The sequence below is a fragment of the Oryctolagus cuniculus genome, chromosome 1 (assembly GCF_051225735.1).
Source record: "Oryctolagus cuniculus isolate XC-2025 breed Fujian yellow rabbit chromosome 1, ASM5122573v1, whole genome shotgun sequence".
NCBI lineage: Eukaryota > Metazoa > Chordata > Mammalia > Lagomorpha > Leporidae > Oryctolagus > Oryctolagus cuniculus.
The window spans coordinates 52,800,524-52,816,095 of record NC_142867.1 but is presented as its reverse complement, the minus strand read 5'-3'; the positions used below and the strand labels follow the sequence as shown (position 1 = coordinate 52,816,095).

At 36.2% G+C, this 15,572-nt stretch overlaps 1 protein-coding gene across 10 annotated transcripts in view; it reads right to left on the bottom strand.

The window, feature by feature from the left end:
• Positions 1-15,572, bottom strand: part of BTBD10 (BTB domain containing 10) — a 71,313-nt gene that overhangs the window by 14,953 nt on the left and 40,788 nt on the right. For all 10 annotated transcript variants that reach the window (XM_089311147.1, XM_089311143.1, XM_002708820.6 and 7 more), the window contains 4 exons: positions 7,438-7,634; positions 4,573-4,858; positions 2,111-2,213; positions 198-318 (listed from right to left, as the gene is read on the bottom strand). In XM_089311147.1, coding sequence (XP_089167273.1) covers positions 198-318; positions 2,111-2,213; positions 4,573-4,858; positions 7,438-7,591 — 664 coding nt within the window. In that variant the 5' untranslated portion in view covers positions 7,592-7,634. The remainder of the gene's footprint in view (positions 1-197; positions 319-2,110; positions 2,214-4,572; positions 4,859-7,437; positions 7,635-15,572) is intronic.

The window sequence follows — 15,572 nt, the reverse complement described above, 5'->3', positions numbered from 1 at the left end:
AAATTATTAAAGTTGGAAAACTGCACAGAGATTATATCAAGAGCTCAGTGCACTTCCATAATAATTTTCATGGTACTAGAATGCTTTATAATTCAACTAAATATTTGAAGTCTAACTAGGTAAACTGCGTAGTTCAGACTTTTCATTACAATATTCGTAATTCTATAAACCACTCACACATAAAACATAATACTTACTGAGATCTCTACATTTAATAGTACTATATTCAAAAGAGATACAAAGATAATCGCATGCTTCTCTCAGTTCAGGAATGGATATGCCATCAGGACAACGGATTATTCCTGTTTTATAGTAATCCTAAATGAATAAACAAATGTAAAAAATGCATAAAATATTTAAGTATAAGGTAGCCAAAACATTATTAAGGTTGAATTGGTAATACTTTCAAACATAGTGAAGCTTTGACATTTCAGAATTATGAAATTTTTAAGTTAGGTGGGATCTCTGTTCACCTAAGAACTTTTTCATTTTACCTATAATGATAATTCAGGCCCAAAAAGATTCACTGATTTAACCAGTCACACAATTTAACAGCAGATATAAGACTAGAATACAGGTCCTTCCTATTACCTTGTACATCTCATCTGTTACATCATACCACATTCATATATATCTTCATCTTACAAGTCATTTTTCTAACCATTTACCATAAATTTATAAATTTTTAACTGTTATTCTCCAAATTACTTAAATATTACCTAATGAATTTAACTTCTACAAAATTTAAGATTTTTAGTAAATAACTGCACAGTTGTATCCAAGTATTAAGAGATGTCAAATAAGATGCACCAATGGATATTCTTCTAAACAAAATCATTTCTTGTTTCCATATTACAAGCAGTCAATACTAATTATTTCCAAAATCTACTTAAAAAGTGGTTAGATTGACCCCAGAATTACAAATAAGTCACTCCACAGATGAGTTACAAAAATTGTCAACTCCAAAGAGGATCAAACATTAGTATGGGCAGCTGAAAATGTACTTCCCCCCAGAATTAAGACTTGTTTCAAGTTTCTCAGAAATTTAGAAGCACAGTAACCAGAAACACTGTTTCAAAGGTTACTGCATCAACAGAAGCAAATCAAGTTTTGGTAGTTGTCCAAGTACTAACCTGACCAAAAAAAAATTTTTTTAAAGATTTATTGATTTGAAAGCCAGAGTTACAAAGAGGTGGGGAGGGGGAGAAAGAGATTTTCCATCTGCTGGTTCACTCCCCAAATGGCTGCAATGGCTGGAACTGGGCCGATCTGAAGCCAGGAGCTTCATCTGGGTTTCCCACGTGGGTGCAGGGGCCCAATTACTTGGGCCATTTTCAGCTGCTTTCTCAGGTACATTAGCAGTGAGCTGAATCAGAAGTGGAGCAGCTGACACCAAAACCAGTGCCTATGGAGGGTGCCAGCACCACAGGCGGCTGCTTTACCCACTGTGCCACAGCTCTGGCCCCAGACCAAAAATTAACTACTTTTCCCCACCTATCTTCTATATCAGGATATGCTCCTTCTTTAATATCACCAAAACTATTTAAGGAAACCACATATCTTCAGAATGTGGCACACACAAAGTGCCACACCAGAAATCCAATCTTTATCACTAACTGCAAACTACATGTAGGGACAATGAAATACTACTTCAAATATTCCTTGAAACAAAGCGTTAAAAACTCAAAGTTTGAAATACAGATGACAACAAATACATTTTGGAGATGATTTTAAAATATAAACTTTCATACTGTTGGTTATAGGCAATAAAATATTAAAATTCAAATAATCACATTCATTCTCATGTAGCAAAAATGACTGACTTACCATATTTAACAGAATTAAGAAGGAAGGAGTAATATGACTCCAGAAATATTACTACTAAGTATCTGAAAGAGATGAATTTTCCTATCATTTTTTCTCAAGGTCATAAAATTTGCTTATATCATTTCTTTATGTGCTAAAATAAAAATGAATTAAATGGTATTAAAAGGAAAATAATATCTTACATACCTCCAAAGAGATATTTAAGTAGAACTTTGCTTCTAATTCAAGAACCTACCAAGCAGGGGGTCTTACAACTAAATGAATATATGCAAAAATTACTCACCAGGATAGCTCGAAACACAGTGGAACCAATTCCCTCTGCTACCTCATACTCTCCCTTCTCATTGGGACGTGTAAAATTATGTTCTCGGCCAGATCCAAACATCCTATGATAACAAAAAATTAAGAAATACATCAATAAAATACTTCCTTCAAAAGGTAAAATCAATTTCCTGCACAAAATAAAAAGGAATTATAATTTAAGCACTAAAAGTTATGTTAAATTGAGAATTTTTATCAAATTTTTTCTGGCAAACATTATAAATGAAGGAGTATAAAAATTTCTTTTGATAGGAAGGAACAGTCGTACAGATTCCCTGAAACAATAATAAAATCCAACTCAGAAAACAAACACCTTCTTGGCCGGCGCCGCGGCTCACTAGGCTAATCCTCCACCTAGCGGCGCCGGCACACCGGGTTCGAGTCCCGGTCGGGGCACCGGATTCTGTCCCGGTTGCCCCTCTTCCAGGCCAGCTCTCTGCTGTGGCCAGGGGGTGCAGTGGAGGATGGCCCAGGTGCTTGGGCCCTGCACCCCATGGGAGACAAGGAAAAGCACCTGGCTCCTGCCATCGGATCAGCGCGGTGTGCCGGCCGCAGCGCGCCGGCCGCAGCGGCCATTGGAGGGTGAACCAACGGCAAAGGAAGACCTTTCTCTCTGTCTCTCTCTCTCACTGTCCACTCTGCCTGTCAAAAAAAAAAAAAAAACCTTCTTGAAATTAAAAAAAAAAAAACTAGAGTGATTTTTTTTGAAGATTTATTTTATTTTATTTATTTGAAAGACAGAGTTACAGAGAGAGGTAGAGACATCTCAGATTTTAATTCTAGAACTGAAAAATAAGCAATCAAATGCTTGAATAGACTAGTATGGAGAAGTAGAGAATCAAAAATTTAGTAGAAAGCTCTGAATTTTTATATAAGAAAAACACAAATGATTTATATTTCAAATCATGTTGTTGGCCCTTTAACAGTATTTAGAAAGGAGGCCTTTATGGCCCTTTGGAAAGAAATGCTGCAGGCAGTACTCGCAATAAAACTTAAAACATCATGATTAAAGAAAGTTGAACTTCAGAATTTGATAACAGCACTATTCTCAAAGTAAATGCAAACTGGTCTAAGAATTCTGCTCAAGTTTCCTAATTTAAATGTTTTCCTCTTTTGTTGAAACACAGAGACCTAGGAAGAACAAAGCTTTTTTATTTCAAAGCTTCCAAAAGAATGTCATCTGCTTTTTATAGTTCCCATGAATATTAATTTTCATTCCCAAAGATATGAGTTAGTCAACTGACATGAAAAGAGGGCTTCACTGATTAAAGAAAAAAGAAAAAGAGTCTTTCAAGAATCAAATGTCATGCAATTTTCTCAAATACCTGAAATTTTTACAAATGGGAAAATATTCTTTACAGATCAGTATGAATACTTAAACTAAAAATACTTAAACTAAAATATTCTTTACAGATCAATATGAATACTTAAAAAACTAAAAATCTTAAAATATAGCCTAACAGCTGAAGCAAACTGTCAAACACCCACATTTCTTATTGTGTATTTCTTTAAACTTTACATCAAAATATGAAGTATTAGCATTGTCACTCTTTTCCTAATAGCTACCAACAATAATCTCCTAAAATACTGAAAATGTATAAAAGCCTGTTTACAGTTCAAGTATTTCTTTTCCTGGCTATAAAGGCTAGTGTCAATATTAAAACATTTAGCAACTCAAAATGTATATAGTGTTAGAATACTCCAGCATTTATTCCGTATCTTGATACACTAATTCTCTCCCTCACACACACACACAAGCACAAAATATAGAAAAATATAAATTTTCACTGTACATAAGCTTCTATTTACTTATACCTTCATTTTATAGGAGTGTGAAAAAGATATAAATTTTTATAACTAAAAGGTATTTGATCTTAATTTTAGACATACTATCAAATTTATGTTGTCTATGATTTCCTTCATTTTACTAAGTGTACTTGTTAATGGCATTCCTTTTTGCTTTTGTTTTTTTTAAGTATCTACATCAAACTGGTAACTGATGCTGACTTTATAGCTAACCAACTGTTTTCTTTTTTTCTTAAATAATGCTAACACTTCTTTATTTGGTGTTTGGACTTGGAAATACAAGTGCAGGAAATGTATCACTGCTAAATTTACATGGTTAGATTCAATATTTGGTCTTAATATATAAAGATCTTTTAGTATCCTGACTTCAATAACTATTTATTACTCCTCCTGGAATTGCAAAGAATATTAGAAATAAAACCAAACTCGAGCTTTCACTTTACCATGTTCTCGCCATATTAACTTGGACAAGTGATTTAACCTCCAAAACTCAAGTTTTTATCTGTAAAACAGAAATGCTATATTCCAACAGAGAATTACTATGAAAGTTAAGTGAAAATGATGACTGTGAAAGAGCTTTACAATTAATGGTATAAAAAAGAAGAACATAATACAAACCTGCCTAACATTGTATTTGGCTGCGCAGTAAAAATGGATGGGTCTACAACAAATCTAGTGTTATCCACTATTAGCGTTACTCGTTCTGATGTTCTTACACTCCGTGCTCCTTCTTTTGCATTTTCATATACAAAAACCATCTCTCCAGATGTCTTACAGCTACCATCTGAACTTGACTGACTACTGTTTCTGCTGCCATTCCCAGTACTACTGATGGAACCATTGGGCGATGCCTTTTGAGGACGAGGACTGCTTGGACGAGAGGAACTGTGATCTTTTTCTCGTTCTGAAATAAAGATGTTAAAGTTATGCAAATTTTTAAAAAATATTCAATCCCTGATATATCTTTTAAATTTACAGAAGCTGTTTTAAATCACTATTTCTGTTTTGATTTCAGATAATATTATCACAGAATGCCATAAACATTAATTTATTTTCCAGTATTAAAACTCAAGACATCAAAACGTTTTTACATCTTTATTTGTAGATTTTTTTTTTAAAAAAGCATAGCTGACTAGGGACTGGGACTAAGATAAAAAAATTAAAGCAAATGTTATACTCCACTAAAAAATATATAGAAACCCAAGGGATCAAGTATTATAAGTCCAATAGGCTTAATTTAAGTTAGTAACAGATTACTAAGAATACCAATTTAAACTGTTTTAATTACTGAAGTGGGTAATTTTATTCTGAAAACACAAACTTTAGAGTCTTACTATGTTAATAAAGGCATTCTAAAACCAGCAATTTATCACATTCACAAAAGAAAGGTCCAAAAAAAAAGAAAAAAATTTCACTAATGGCCGGTGCTACGGCTCACTTGGCTAATCCTCTGCCTGCGGCACTGGCACCCCAGGTTCTAGTCCCGGTTGGGGCGCTGGATTCTGTCCCGGTTGCTCCTCTTCCAGTCCAGCTCACTGCTGTGGCCCAGGAGTGCAGTGGAGGATGGCCCAGGTCCTTGGGCCCTGCACCCACTTGGGATACCAGGAGGAAGCACCTAGCTCCTGGCTTCGGATCAGCACAGCGTGCCAGCCGCAACATGCCAGCCATAGCAGCCACTTGGGGGGTGAACCAACAGAAAAAGGAAGACCTTTATCTCTGTCTCTCTCTCTCTCACTGTAACTCTGCCTGTCAAAAAAAAATTTTTTTTCACTAAGGACCAGAAAAAACTATTTTGCCCACCAAATAAAGTGCTCTAACAGCTGATGATCTACTGCTTTTTCATTCTCATTTTTGTTATATAAAGCACTGCTACAAATTTTAAATGATCTATAATTACTGTCTATGTCTTTTACAGATTAAAATACAATTTTTGTTCACATATTCCAATATTCTATCAAAAGAAAATAAAGACTAAGATTTTATGCTAAGTTTCATTTAGAAGCTGGAACACAAAACTTTAAAGGTGACCTAAAAATGTACCTCCATCTCATCAGTTTCATCAGCTTTTGCCAAATTCCTCCATGACTCAGGCTACTCGGAACACTCTGTACAGCATTACTGATTATATAATTAGGTTTTGCTATATCTCCAGAGATACTCTGACACTCCCCCCCACCTTCTTTTTGCCTGTTTGCACAATGATGGTAGACTTCCAAAAGCAAAATTTGCTAAAAGTAATAACATAGTTTATTATATCCTGCAATTCTACTGCCAGACACTAAACTAACAAACTGTTAACTCTTATTTATACTTATTTAATATCTGGTTTATAAATACTAATCTGTTTTCAAGGATCTACTTAAATATTGACAATTTCTCTGCATTACTAATAGACACTAATATAAATGAATTTGATTTACAATAGACTATAAGAACCTCTTCCTAGGGTAAACTGAAGTATTTCATTTGCCCCCTCCCCAGGAGAAAATGAAAATCAGCAAGCTCACATTCCTTCAGCACCTCTGTTTCAGACTAGTGCTTGACAGTCACACAATGTATTCACCTGGAGTAATAACGTTCATTTATAGTAATAAGTAGGAAGAAGGGGAAATACTTGAGTTAGCTGCTAAAAAAAAAATTACACACCTCCTCATTCATCTTCTATTTTTATTAAATTTGAAATATTCTTAAAAACCAAAGTCAATAACTCTATAATGGTTATTCCAATTTTTACTTTCTTTATAAGAGATTTTTATTAACAATTTACTACAAATTATTTTAAAATAAAATATTGCAATATACACCTTGTTTTTATAAAGTCTTTTTTTTTATTTTATTTATTTTATTTTTTGACAGGCAGAGTGGACAGTGAGAGAGAGAGACAGAGAGAAAGGTCTTCCTTTTGCCGTTGGTTCACCCTCCAATGGCCGCCGCGGCCAGCGCGCTGCGGCTGGCGCACCGCGCTGATCCGATGGCAGGAGCCAGGAGCCAGGTGCTTTTCCTGGTCTCCCATGGGGTGCAGGGCCCAAGCACCTGGGCCATCCTCCACTGCACTCCCTGGCCACAGCAGAGAGCTGGCCTGGAAGAGGGGCAACCGGGACAGAATCCGGCGCCCCAACCGGGACTAGAACCCGGTGTGCCGGTGCCGCTAGGCGGAGGATTAGCCTAGTGAGCCGCGGCGCCAGCTGCAATATACACCTTCAAAGATAAAAATTAACTTGAGAAATCCATAGGCCAGTTTGAAATGCATTTTAGTTACTTCATTTATATTATTGCCCTAGACTTTAAAAAAAGTTCACCTTTAAGTTACATTTAATAAGATGTTTTTTCATAACAAGAACCAAACTCTGCTAAAACAGAAACAACCTAATAGAAAGTAATTTTACTCTGAAGTATTAGGCACATTTCAGTGTCACTACCACTTTAAAAAGGTAAACCCATAGCTCTTAAGAACCACTGAGCAGACTAGATGATTTTACATACCAACATGGTGCTGTCGTGTTGGAGAAGTAACATTTCTAATACAAGGAGTAAGCTGAGACTCTGTTCTTTCATGTGATGAATCTCGCGATCTGTCACTTGACCTTCGTCTATCTCTTGATCGCTCATGCCCCCCACTAGCACCATGTAGACTCATTTTGGTGTGGTCCACTCCTCCTTTAGCAACACGCGAAGGGGTACTGGTAAGTTAGAAAAAAATTCACAATTAAAATAGAAAGATCAGATCACAAAATCGTTTTAAAGAAAGACACGATTAACAGAAGGTATCATAACATTTTTAAGTAAAAAAATAAAATGCTACTTTCCAGTTCTGAAATATAACATACCTCAAACTTTTAGGTTTCATGAATCCTGGAATAATGGGTTTGTAGAGATCACATAATAGAACTCATTTTTTAAGATGAGGAAACTAAAACCCTAAAAGGTTAACTGACATTTGAGTTAGAAGTACAAGTATAAGTTAACAGTAGATCACTCAGATATTCCAAATATTACTCAGTATTCCTTTTGATTTCTTTGATTGTGGAGGAAAAAGAGGTGGGAAGCATATCAGCTTTTAGAACATTAAAAAACTAAAGTACAGGGCAAAGTAATTGGTCTCCCTGCTAAGTAAATTTACATGCCAACTTCAATCAACTCACTTTGAGAAGTCTTTTCAAAACACTGTTAATTTTTAAACAAAAATTTTGAAAAATATCTCTCTGAAAATTTTAACTGCACTGACTGCCTAAAGTCAAGGGACTTTAAAACATCTTACAGAGTAAACAGGTCCACAAGAAGTAAAATCTCTCTCTCTCTTTCTCTCTCTCTCTCTTTCTCTCTCTCTCTCACACACACACACACACACACAGAGAAAGTAAAATCATTGAGAATGTTAATTAAAATAGTCTAAATTCATTCACACAATTATTTACATGTACTATGTGTACAACACTGCTAAATGTCAATAGAAGAAGCTCCTTCATGAGCTTATGATCTAAGCATAGCAGTAATACATGAACATGTAGCAATTTTCAGGAGTTATCTCATCTTCCAAATATAAAGCTACTACATATATCCCAGTTATATAACTACTGAGTGAGTGAGAGATGCGTTAGGAACTCAGCACAAGATGACATTGCTATACATCAGAGTTAATACTAGTCCAAAAGGCCCTGACAAATAGACAAGATTTCAATAATCAGAATACATTGCAGGTTAGAAAATTGATGGTTATACAAATGAGAGCACCAGACACAGGCAAATCAGAAATTTACCATGTTAGCATACATAATGGCTCATAGTTTAAAGTTACTTAATTTTTTTTTAAGAAACATAAGGAACTTCATCAATTTAGGATTATAAATGCAATCAAATTGTCCTTTAATACTAAACTTGACATTTTGAATGTTATTTAATATTTTGGAACCTTGGTTTCCCATCTGTAAAATGTAGATTCTATTTACCTTTGAAGGTTAACATGAGGATTAAATAAAGTGTATTAAGTAAGTTAACACGAGGATTAAATGTGAACTATAAGTAAACTGATCAGCTGCCACAATATAATCTACCCATTAAATGTCAGTTTAATTGTCACATCATATTTAGTGGAAATCCTCTATCATTTAAGCTTTTTGGTTCATCCTAGTGCCTCCTCCATAATATTATACTCTCACCTTTACCAAAATCATACTAGTTAATATTTCAATTTTTTTTTTTTTTGAGAAACAAGGAGAGATCTCCCATCTCCTGGTTTGCTCCCCAAACGCCCACAACAGCCAGGGCTGCGCCAGTACTAAGTTAGGAGTCAGGAATTTAACTCTGTTCTCCCATGCGGGTAGCAGGAAACCAAATATCTGAGCCAATACCTGTTATCTCCCCAAAGTGTACATTAGCAAGAAGCTGGAATATTGAGACTGGAACTGGGATTTAAACTCAGACACTACAATATGGGATGCAGGTTATCTCAAGCAGTGCTGTAACTGCTATGCCAAAGATCCATCCCTAAAATTTAATTTTCTTAGTGACTTAGAAAGTTTTAAATCCTTCAGTGTCTCAGGGTCATCTCTTTTGTTGGTTTATTAGCTATAAGCCTTTTCATCATTTTAGTAGTTTTTTCATTATGAAAACCAATCATCACCTTGCTATAACATGGAATACAAGAACTTTGTATTTACGCCAAAAGTCACTTCTAGAAAAATTTAAGAAAAAAAAAAAAGCTATGAGCCTTTATCAGTCATTTGTCTCTCATAAACATACAGAGAAAAAATTCCACTCCCATCTACTTTCTGGCAAAAAAAAAAAAAAAAAAATTCACATGATTGTATCTTCGAAAGATAATCTTTCTTCATATAGAAGAAATCAAAAGATCCTAAAGCATTTATGTTTAAAAACCTCAGAGTAGGAACAATGGAATTACTGGTTCCTTTTCTTAAGTAGGAAAAAGAAAAAGAACCCATATTAATAAAACAAGGATCATACACAGGAAAAAAATAATTTCAAATTATTCTGGTTGCTAAGTTGTAAACATTTTCAACTATATTTTCTAAATGTTTGTCTGCTAATTTAATGAATACGGAATAAACACAGCTACAACTAAAGCAAATGGAGAGTAAATGCTCAGTTTGAGCAAGAGCCAAGTAGACTGATTAATTGAAAAAGCATTTCCACTAGACACCTCAGTAGCTTAGACACTGCTAAGCATTCTGCTGAAATATTGGCTTCATTTCTAAACTGCTTATACTTTAAATGAATGCAAAAAGTGTCATAATATACTTCTACTTACTTTCTTTTCACTCCCAAATAGTTATGTGCCTGGAACCTGATCTCAAAATCAGATGTCAGAGAAGACTAATTATGTCCTACTCTGCTTAATTAAATAATTTTAGATCAGTGAAGCACTCTAAAGATAAAAATAATTAATATGTGCAAAAGAAAATGAGGATGCGCAGGTTTAAAAGGACAGTTCTGCTTTAGGGTACATTTAAAAGGATGTGAGAGACATGAATTGAGGACAGGTAAGGAGATGAAGAGTAAATCAACCCCAATTCCTGCTTCCAGCCATGACAGAATAAGGACTGTATTTTACTTACTTTCCTAAAATAATTAAAAAAAAAAAGAATATGAAACAATTTTTTTTTATTTTTATTTTTTACAGGCAGAGTGGACAGTGAGAGAGAGAGAGAGAAAGGTCTTCCTTTTGCCGTTGGTTCACCCTCCAATGGCCGCCGCGGCCAGCGCGCTGTGGCCGGCCGGCGCACCACGCTGATCCGATGGCAGGAGCCAGGTGCTTATCCTGCTTATCCATGGGGTGCAGGGCCCAAGGACTTGGGCCATCCTCCACTGCACTCCCTGGCCACAGCAGGGAGCTGGACTGGAAGAGGAGCAACAGGGGCAGAATCCAGCGCCCCGACCGGGACTAGAACCAGGTGTGCGGGCGCCGCAAGGCGGAGGATTAGCCTAGTGAGCCGCGGCGCCGGCGAAACAATGGTTTTTCAAGACACAATACAGCAGTAAATGAAGAAGAGTAATCCCAATTTCCACGGTAAGCACAAAAACAGGAAACTCAGGGAAACCCAGTGGACTCTTAAATTAAAGATTCAGAGCTGAGATACTGGAATAGGTGGCCAGAGTCCTCAGAAGAGGACTAGAGAGGAGAAGTAGCACAGAGAGAGAACATTTGAGAGATAAGCAGTCTTCCTTGAGTATTCAACTAAATATCAGAAGTAAATACATACAAGGAAACTACAAGAGGGTAGGGAAAGAAACCACTCAAAGGATTCAAGGAAACAATGTCCAGCACACACACAGAGCCAGTAATAGAGTCTCTTTCCATAAAACACAGTGAAAAACCTCATAATGTATATGTAGGACATGGAAGAGAGAGCCAGGCAAGTCCTGATTCCAAAATAATAAATAATTAGACCCAGAGTCAACACTGCTTTAGTCATACCTAACCAATTTTAACTTGACCTGAAAGCATCAAATTGTTTCTGAATAACTGAATAAAAAACAAAGCTCAAGAATATTTGTAGGAATAAAACATATCAACTCTGACAAGGAAAAATTCATAATGTATGACATGCAATCAAAAATAACCAAGCACAGGAAAGTCAGCTTGGTGAAATGGGTTAAAAGGTACCCCTTGGGAAATCTGTATTCCATAACAGAGTACTTGGGTTCAAGTCCTGACTTTCCTTCCAATCCAATCCATGTTAATGTGCCTAGGAGGCAGTGGATGATGGCCCAAGTTGGGATAAGAGAGATTGGGGGGAGGGGAGGGGACCTAGATGTAGTTCCTGGTTCCTGGCTGTGTTGGGACCCAGCCCTAGCTGTTGTGAGCATGTGGGAAGTAAACCAATGGATGGAAGATCTTTCTCTCTGATTCTACTTTCTCCCAGTCACTCTTTCAAATAAATAAATGAAACTTAAAAATGACCAAGTACTATGTAAAGAAGCAAGAACACGTAATTGATAAGGGGAAAAAATCAACTGAAATGAAGCCAGAACTGACATATATGTTAGAATTAGAAACAAAGGCATTTGGCTGGTGCTATGGCATAGCGGGTAAAGCTGCTGCCTGCAGTGCCAGCATCCCATATGGGCGCTGGTTCAAGACTAGGCTGCTCCACTTCCAATCCAGCTCTCTGCTATGGCCTGGGAAAGCAGTGGAAGATGGCCCAAGTCCTTGGGCCCCTGTACCTGCACGGAAAGACCTGGAGGAAGCTCCTGGCTCCTGGCTTCAGATCGGTGCAGCTCCGGCTGTTGCGGCCAATTGGTGAGTGAACAAGTGGATGGAAGACCTCTCCCCACCGCCCCCCCTTCTCTCTCTGCCTCTCCTTCTCTAACGCTTTCAAATAAATAAATCTTTATAAAAAAAAAAAGGCATTAGAAAAGTCATCATAACCGTATTCCTCCAAAAAATTACACAGAGAAATAGAAGACAAAGACACAAATTAAATTTCCAGAAATAAAAATGAGACAAAAGGGGCCAGTGCTGTGGTTTAGTGACTAAAGCTGCCGCCTGAGGTGCCAGCAACCCATATGGGCACCGATTCGAGACCTGGCTACTCCACTTCCGATCCAGCTTTCTGGTGTGGTCTGGGAAGGCAGTGTAATATGGCCCAGGTCCTTGGGCTCCTGAACCTGCATGGGAAGACCTGGAGGAAGCTCCTGGCTCCTAGCTCCTGATTAGTGCAGCTCTAGCTATTGTGGCCCATTGGGGAGTGAACCAGCAGATGGAAGACCTCTTTCTCTCTCTCTGCCTCTCCTCCTCTCTATGTGTAACTCTGACTTCCAAATGAATACATCTTAAAAAAAAAAAAAAAAACACTGAGTGGAATTAATGGGAGATTACATGTTACAGATTGATGAATTTGATAACAAATAAATATTTATTAAATATCTAAAATGAAATAGAGAAAATAGCTATTAAATAGCAGGAGTATACTGTGGGTCAACTTTAATTGGCCCAATACAGGTATAAATAGAGTCCTTACAGGAAGAGAAATAGGAAGCCAAAAGAAATGTGTTCCTAAGATCAAACTCACAGATGGGATATGCACAAATTCTATAACTAAAACAAAATTTGCCAATAGGTTTGTTAGAAAAGACATCTTTCAAAAAAGAGAAATACAGACATTCTGACAAAAAAAAATTTACCATGAGCAGATCTGTACTACAAAAAGGAAGTCCTTTGAGCAGAAAATATAATGCCAAATGAAAATATGCATCTACACAAAGGAATGAAGAACCTTGGAAATAGTAACTGCAAGGACAAATATGATACTTTTCTCACTGTTTAAATCTCTTCAAAATATTAATAATTATACCATTATAATGTGAAGTTTATAACATACACGTATGATTACAATAGCTAAAATTTTTATTTATTTATTTGAAAGTCAGAGTTACACAGAGAAAGAAGGAGAGGCAGAGAAAGAGAGAGAGGTCTTCCATCTGCTGGTTCACTCCCCAGTTGGCTGCAATGGCCAGAACTGCACCAATCCGAGGCCAGGAGCCAGGAGCTTCCTCTGGGTCTTCCACATGGATGCAGGAGTCCAAGGACTTGGGCCATCCTCTACTGTTTCCAAGGCCATAGCAGAGAGCTGGATTGGAAGTGGAGCAGCCAGGACTTGAACCGGTGCCCAAATGGGATACCAGCACTGTAGGCGGTGGCTTTACCTGCTAAGCCACAGCACTGGCCCCATATTGTAAGGTTTTTATACACGAAAAGAAATGGTGTAACATCATTTGAAGGGAAACTGTGATAAATTAAAATACATACCATAAATGTTAAAGCAATCACTAATAGAAAGGATCTTCAAAACTTTCACAAATAATGCATACTATGAAAATAAGACATATGGATTTCACAATTTTTGAACCAAAATAAACTTATCTTTAATCCCATTTTCCATGAACTTTTTGAAGTTCCTCTTTTTAAGGACATAAGGAATTATAGCTAATATGCCAACAAAGGAGATGAAATGAAATCATTTTAAACAATACATTTAACCCAAAGGAGAACAAAGATAAAAAAGGAAGAGGGAGAAATAGAGAAGAAAAATTCATAGGACAAATAGAAAACACAAAGCAACATAACAGACTCTAAACATAAATATAAATGGTCTAAATCACTTAAATGTAAATGATCTAAGCCATAAAAGGGGGAGATTATCAAATTGGACACAAAAACTAAACCCAACTATTTGTTGCCATCTACATATGTTAAATATAAAGGTACTACGAGGTTCAATATAACAAGAAGAGGAAACATACAGTAGGCTATATTAGTCCAAAGAAAGAAAAAGTATAGGGAGACCAGGAGGAAGTATCCGGCTCCTGGCTTTGGATAGGCGCAGCGTGCCGGCCATAGAGGCCATTTGGGGGTGAACCAACGGAAGGAAGACCTTTCTCTCTGTCTCTCTGTCTAACTCTGTCCAAAAAAAAAAATAATAGAGCTCAGAGCAAAGAATGTTATCAAAGTATTTCATAAGGATAAAGGGGCTGATTTATTAAGAGTATACAACAATCCAAGCCTCAAACAGAGCTTCAAAATATATGGAACAAAAATAAAATTACAAGAACTAGACAACTCCACAATTATAGTCAGAGATTTCAAAAACATCATACTGTTTAACAGAAAATCAATTAGTAAGATTTGAATGACCCAATCAACTGATTTGACCTGACATTCAACAGAACACTTCACCCAACAAAGGCAGAAAACTTATTCAATCATATTCTGGGCAATAAAGCAAGTTTTAATAAACTTAAAAATTTTAATCATACAAAGCATTTGTTCTGACTACAATGTAATTAAATTAGAATTCAACAACAGAGCCATCTGGAAAATTCCCAAGTATTTGGAAATTAATAATTTTATCCAAATAAGTCATGGGCAAAGAAGAAATTAAATGGGAAATCAGTACATTTTGAACTGAGAGAAACTAAAAACAAAAAATTTCCCATCAACATTAAAATTTGTGGCATGGCATGACATTATACCAGTACCTAGCAAGTAAATTGTAACATTAAATTTCTACATTAGTTTAAAAAAAAAGTCTACGGAAATGACCTCACTTTGCACCTGAAGAAAATAAAGAACAAGTTATACCAAAAAGCAGTGTAAGAAAATAATCAAGATCAAAGTAGAAATCAACATAATTAGAAAAAAAAAATAGGAAAAAAACAATGAAAACAAACCTGGTCCTTTTGAAATGAACTGATAAATTTCTAACCAGAATGGTTCAAAGAAAGAAGATATAGACTACTAACATCAGAAATAAGAGTTGATATCTTCAAAGCTACAGTTATTAAAATAGCAAAATATTGTAAGCAACTTTATGCAAACAAATTTCACAAGTTAAGAAGAACTGAACAAATTCAAATCTACCAAAGGCCACTCAAGAAGAAAGATAAGCTAAAGAGCTGGGTATTTATCAAAGAAAATGAATTTGTAATAAAAACATCCTCTACAAGAAAATTTCATGTGGCTTCACTAAAGAATTCCTCTAAGGCTTTAAGACAGAATAATATCAGCCCTAGCTTCCTGCTAATGGGCCTGGGAAAGCAGTAAAATATCCCATGGCACCCACACGGGAACTAGGTGAAGTTCCTGCTTTGGCCTGGCCTAG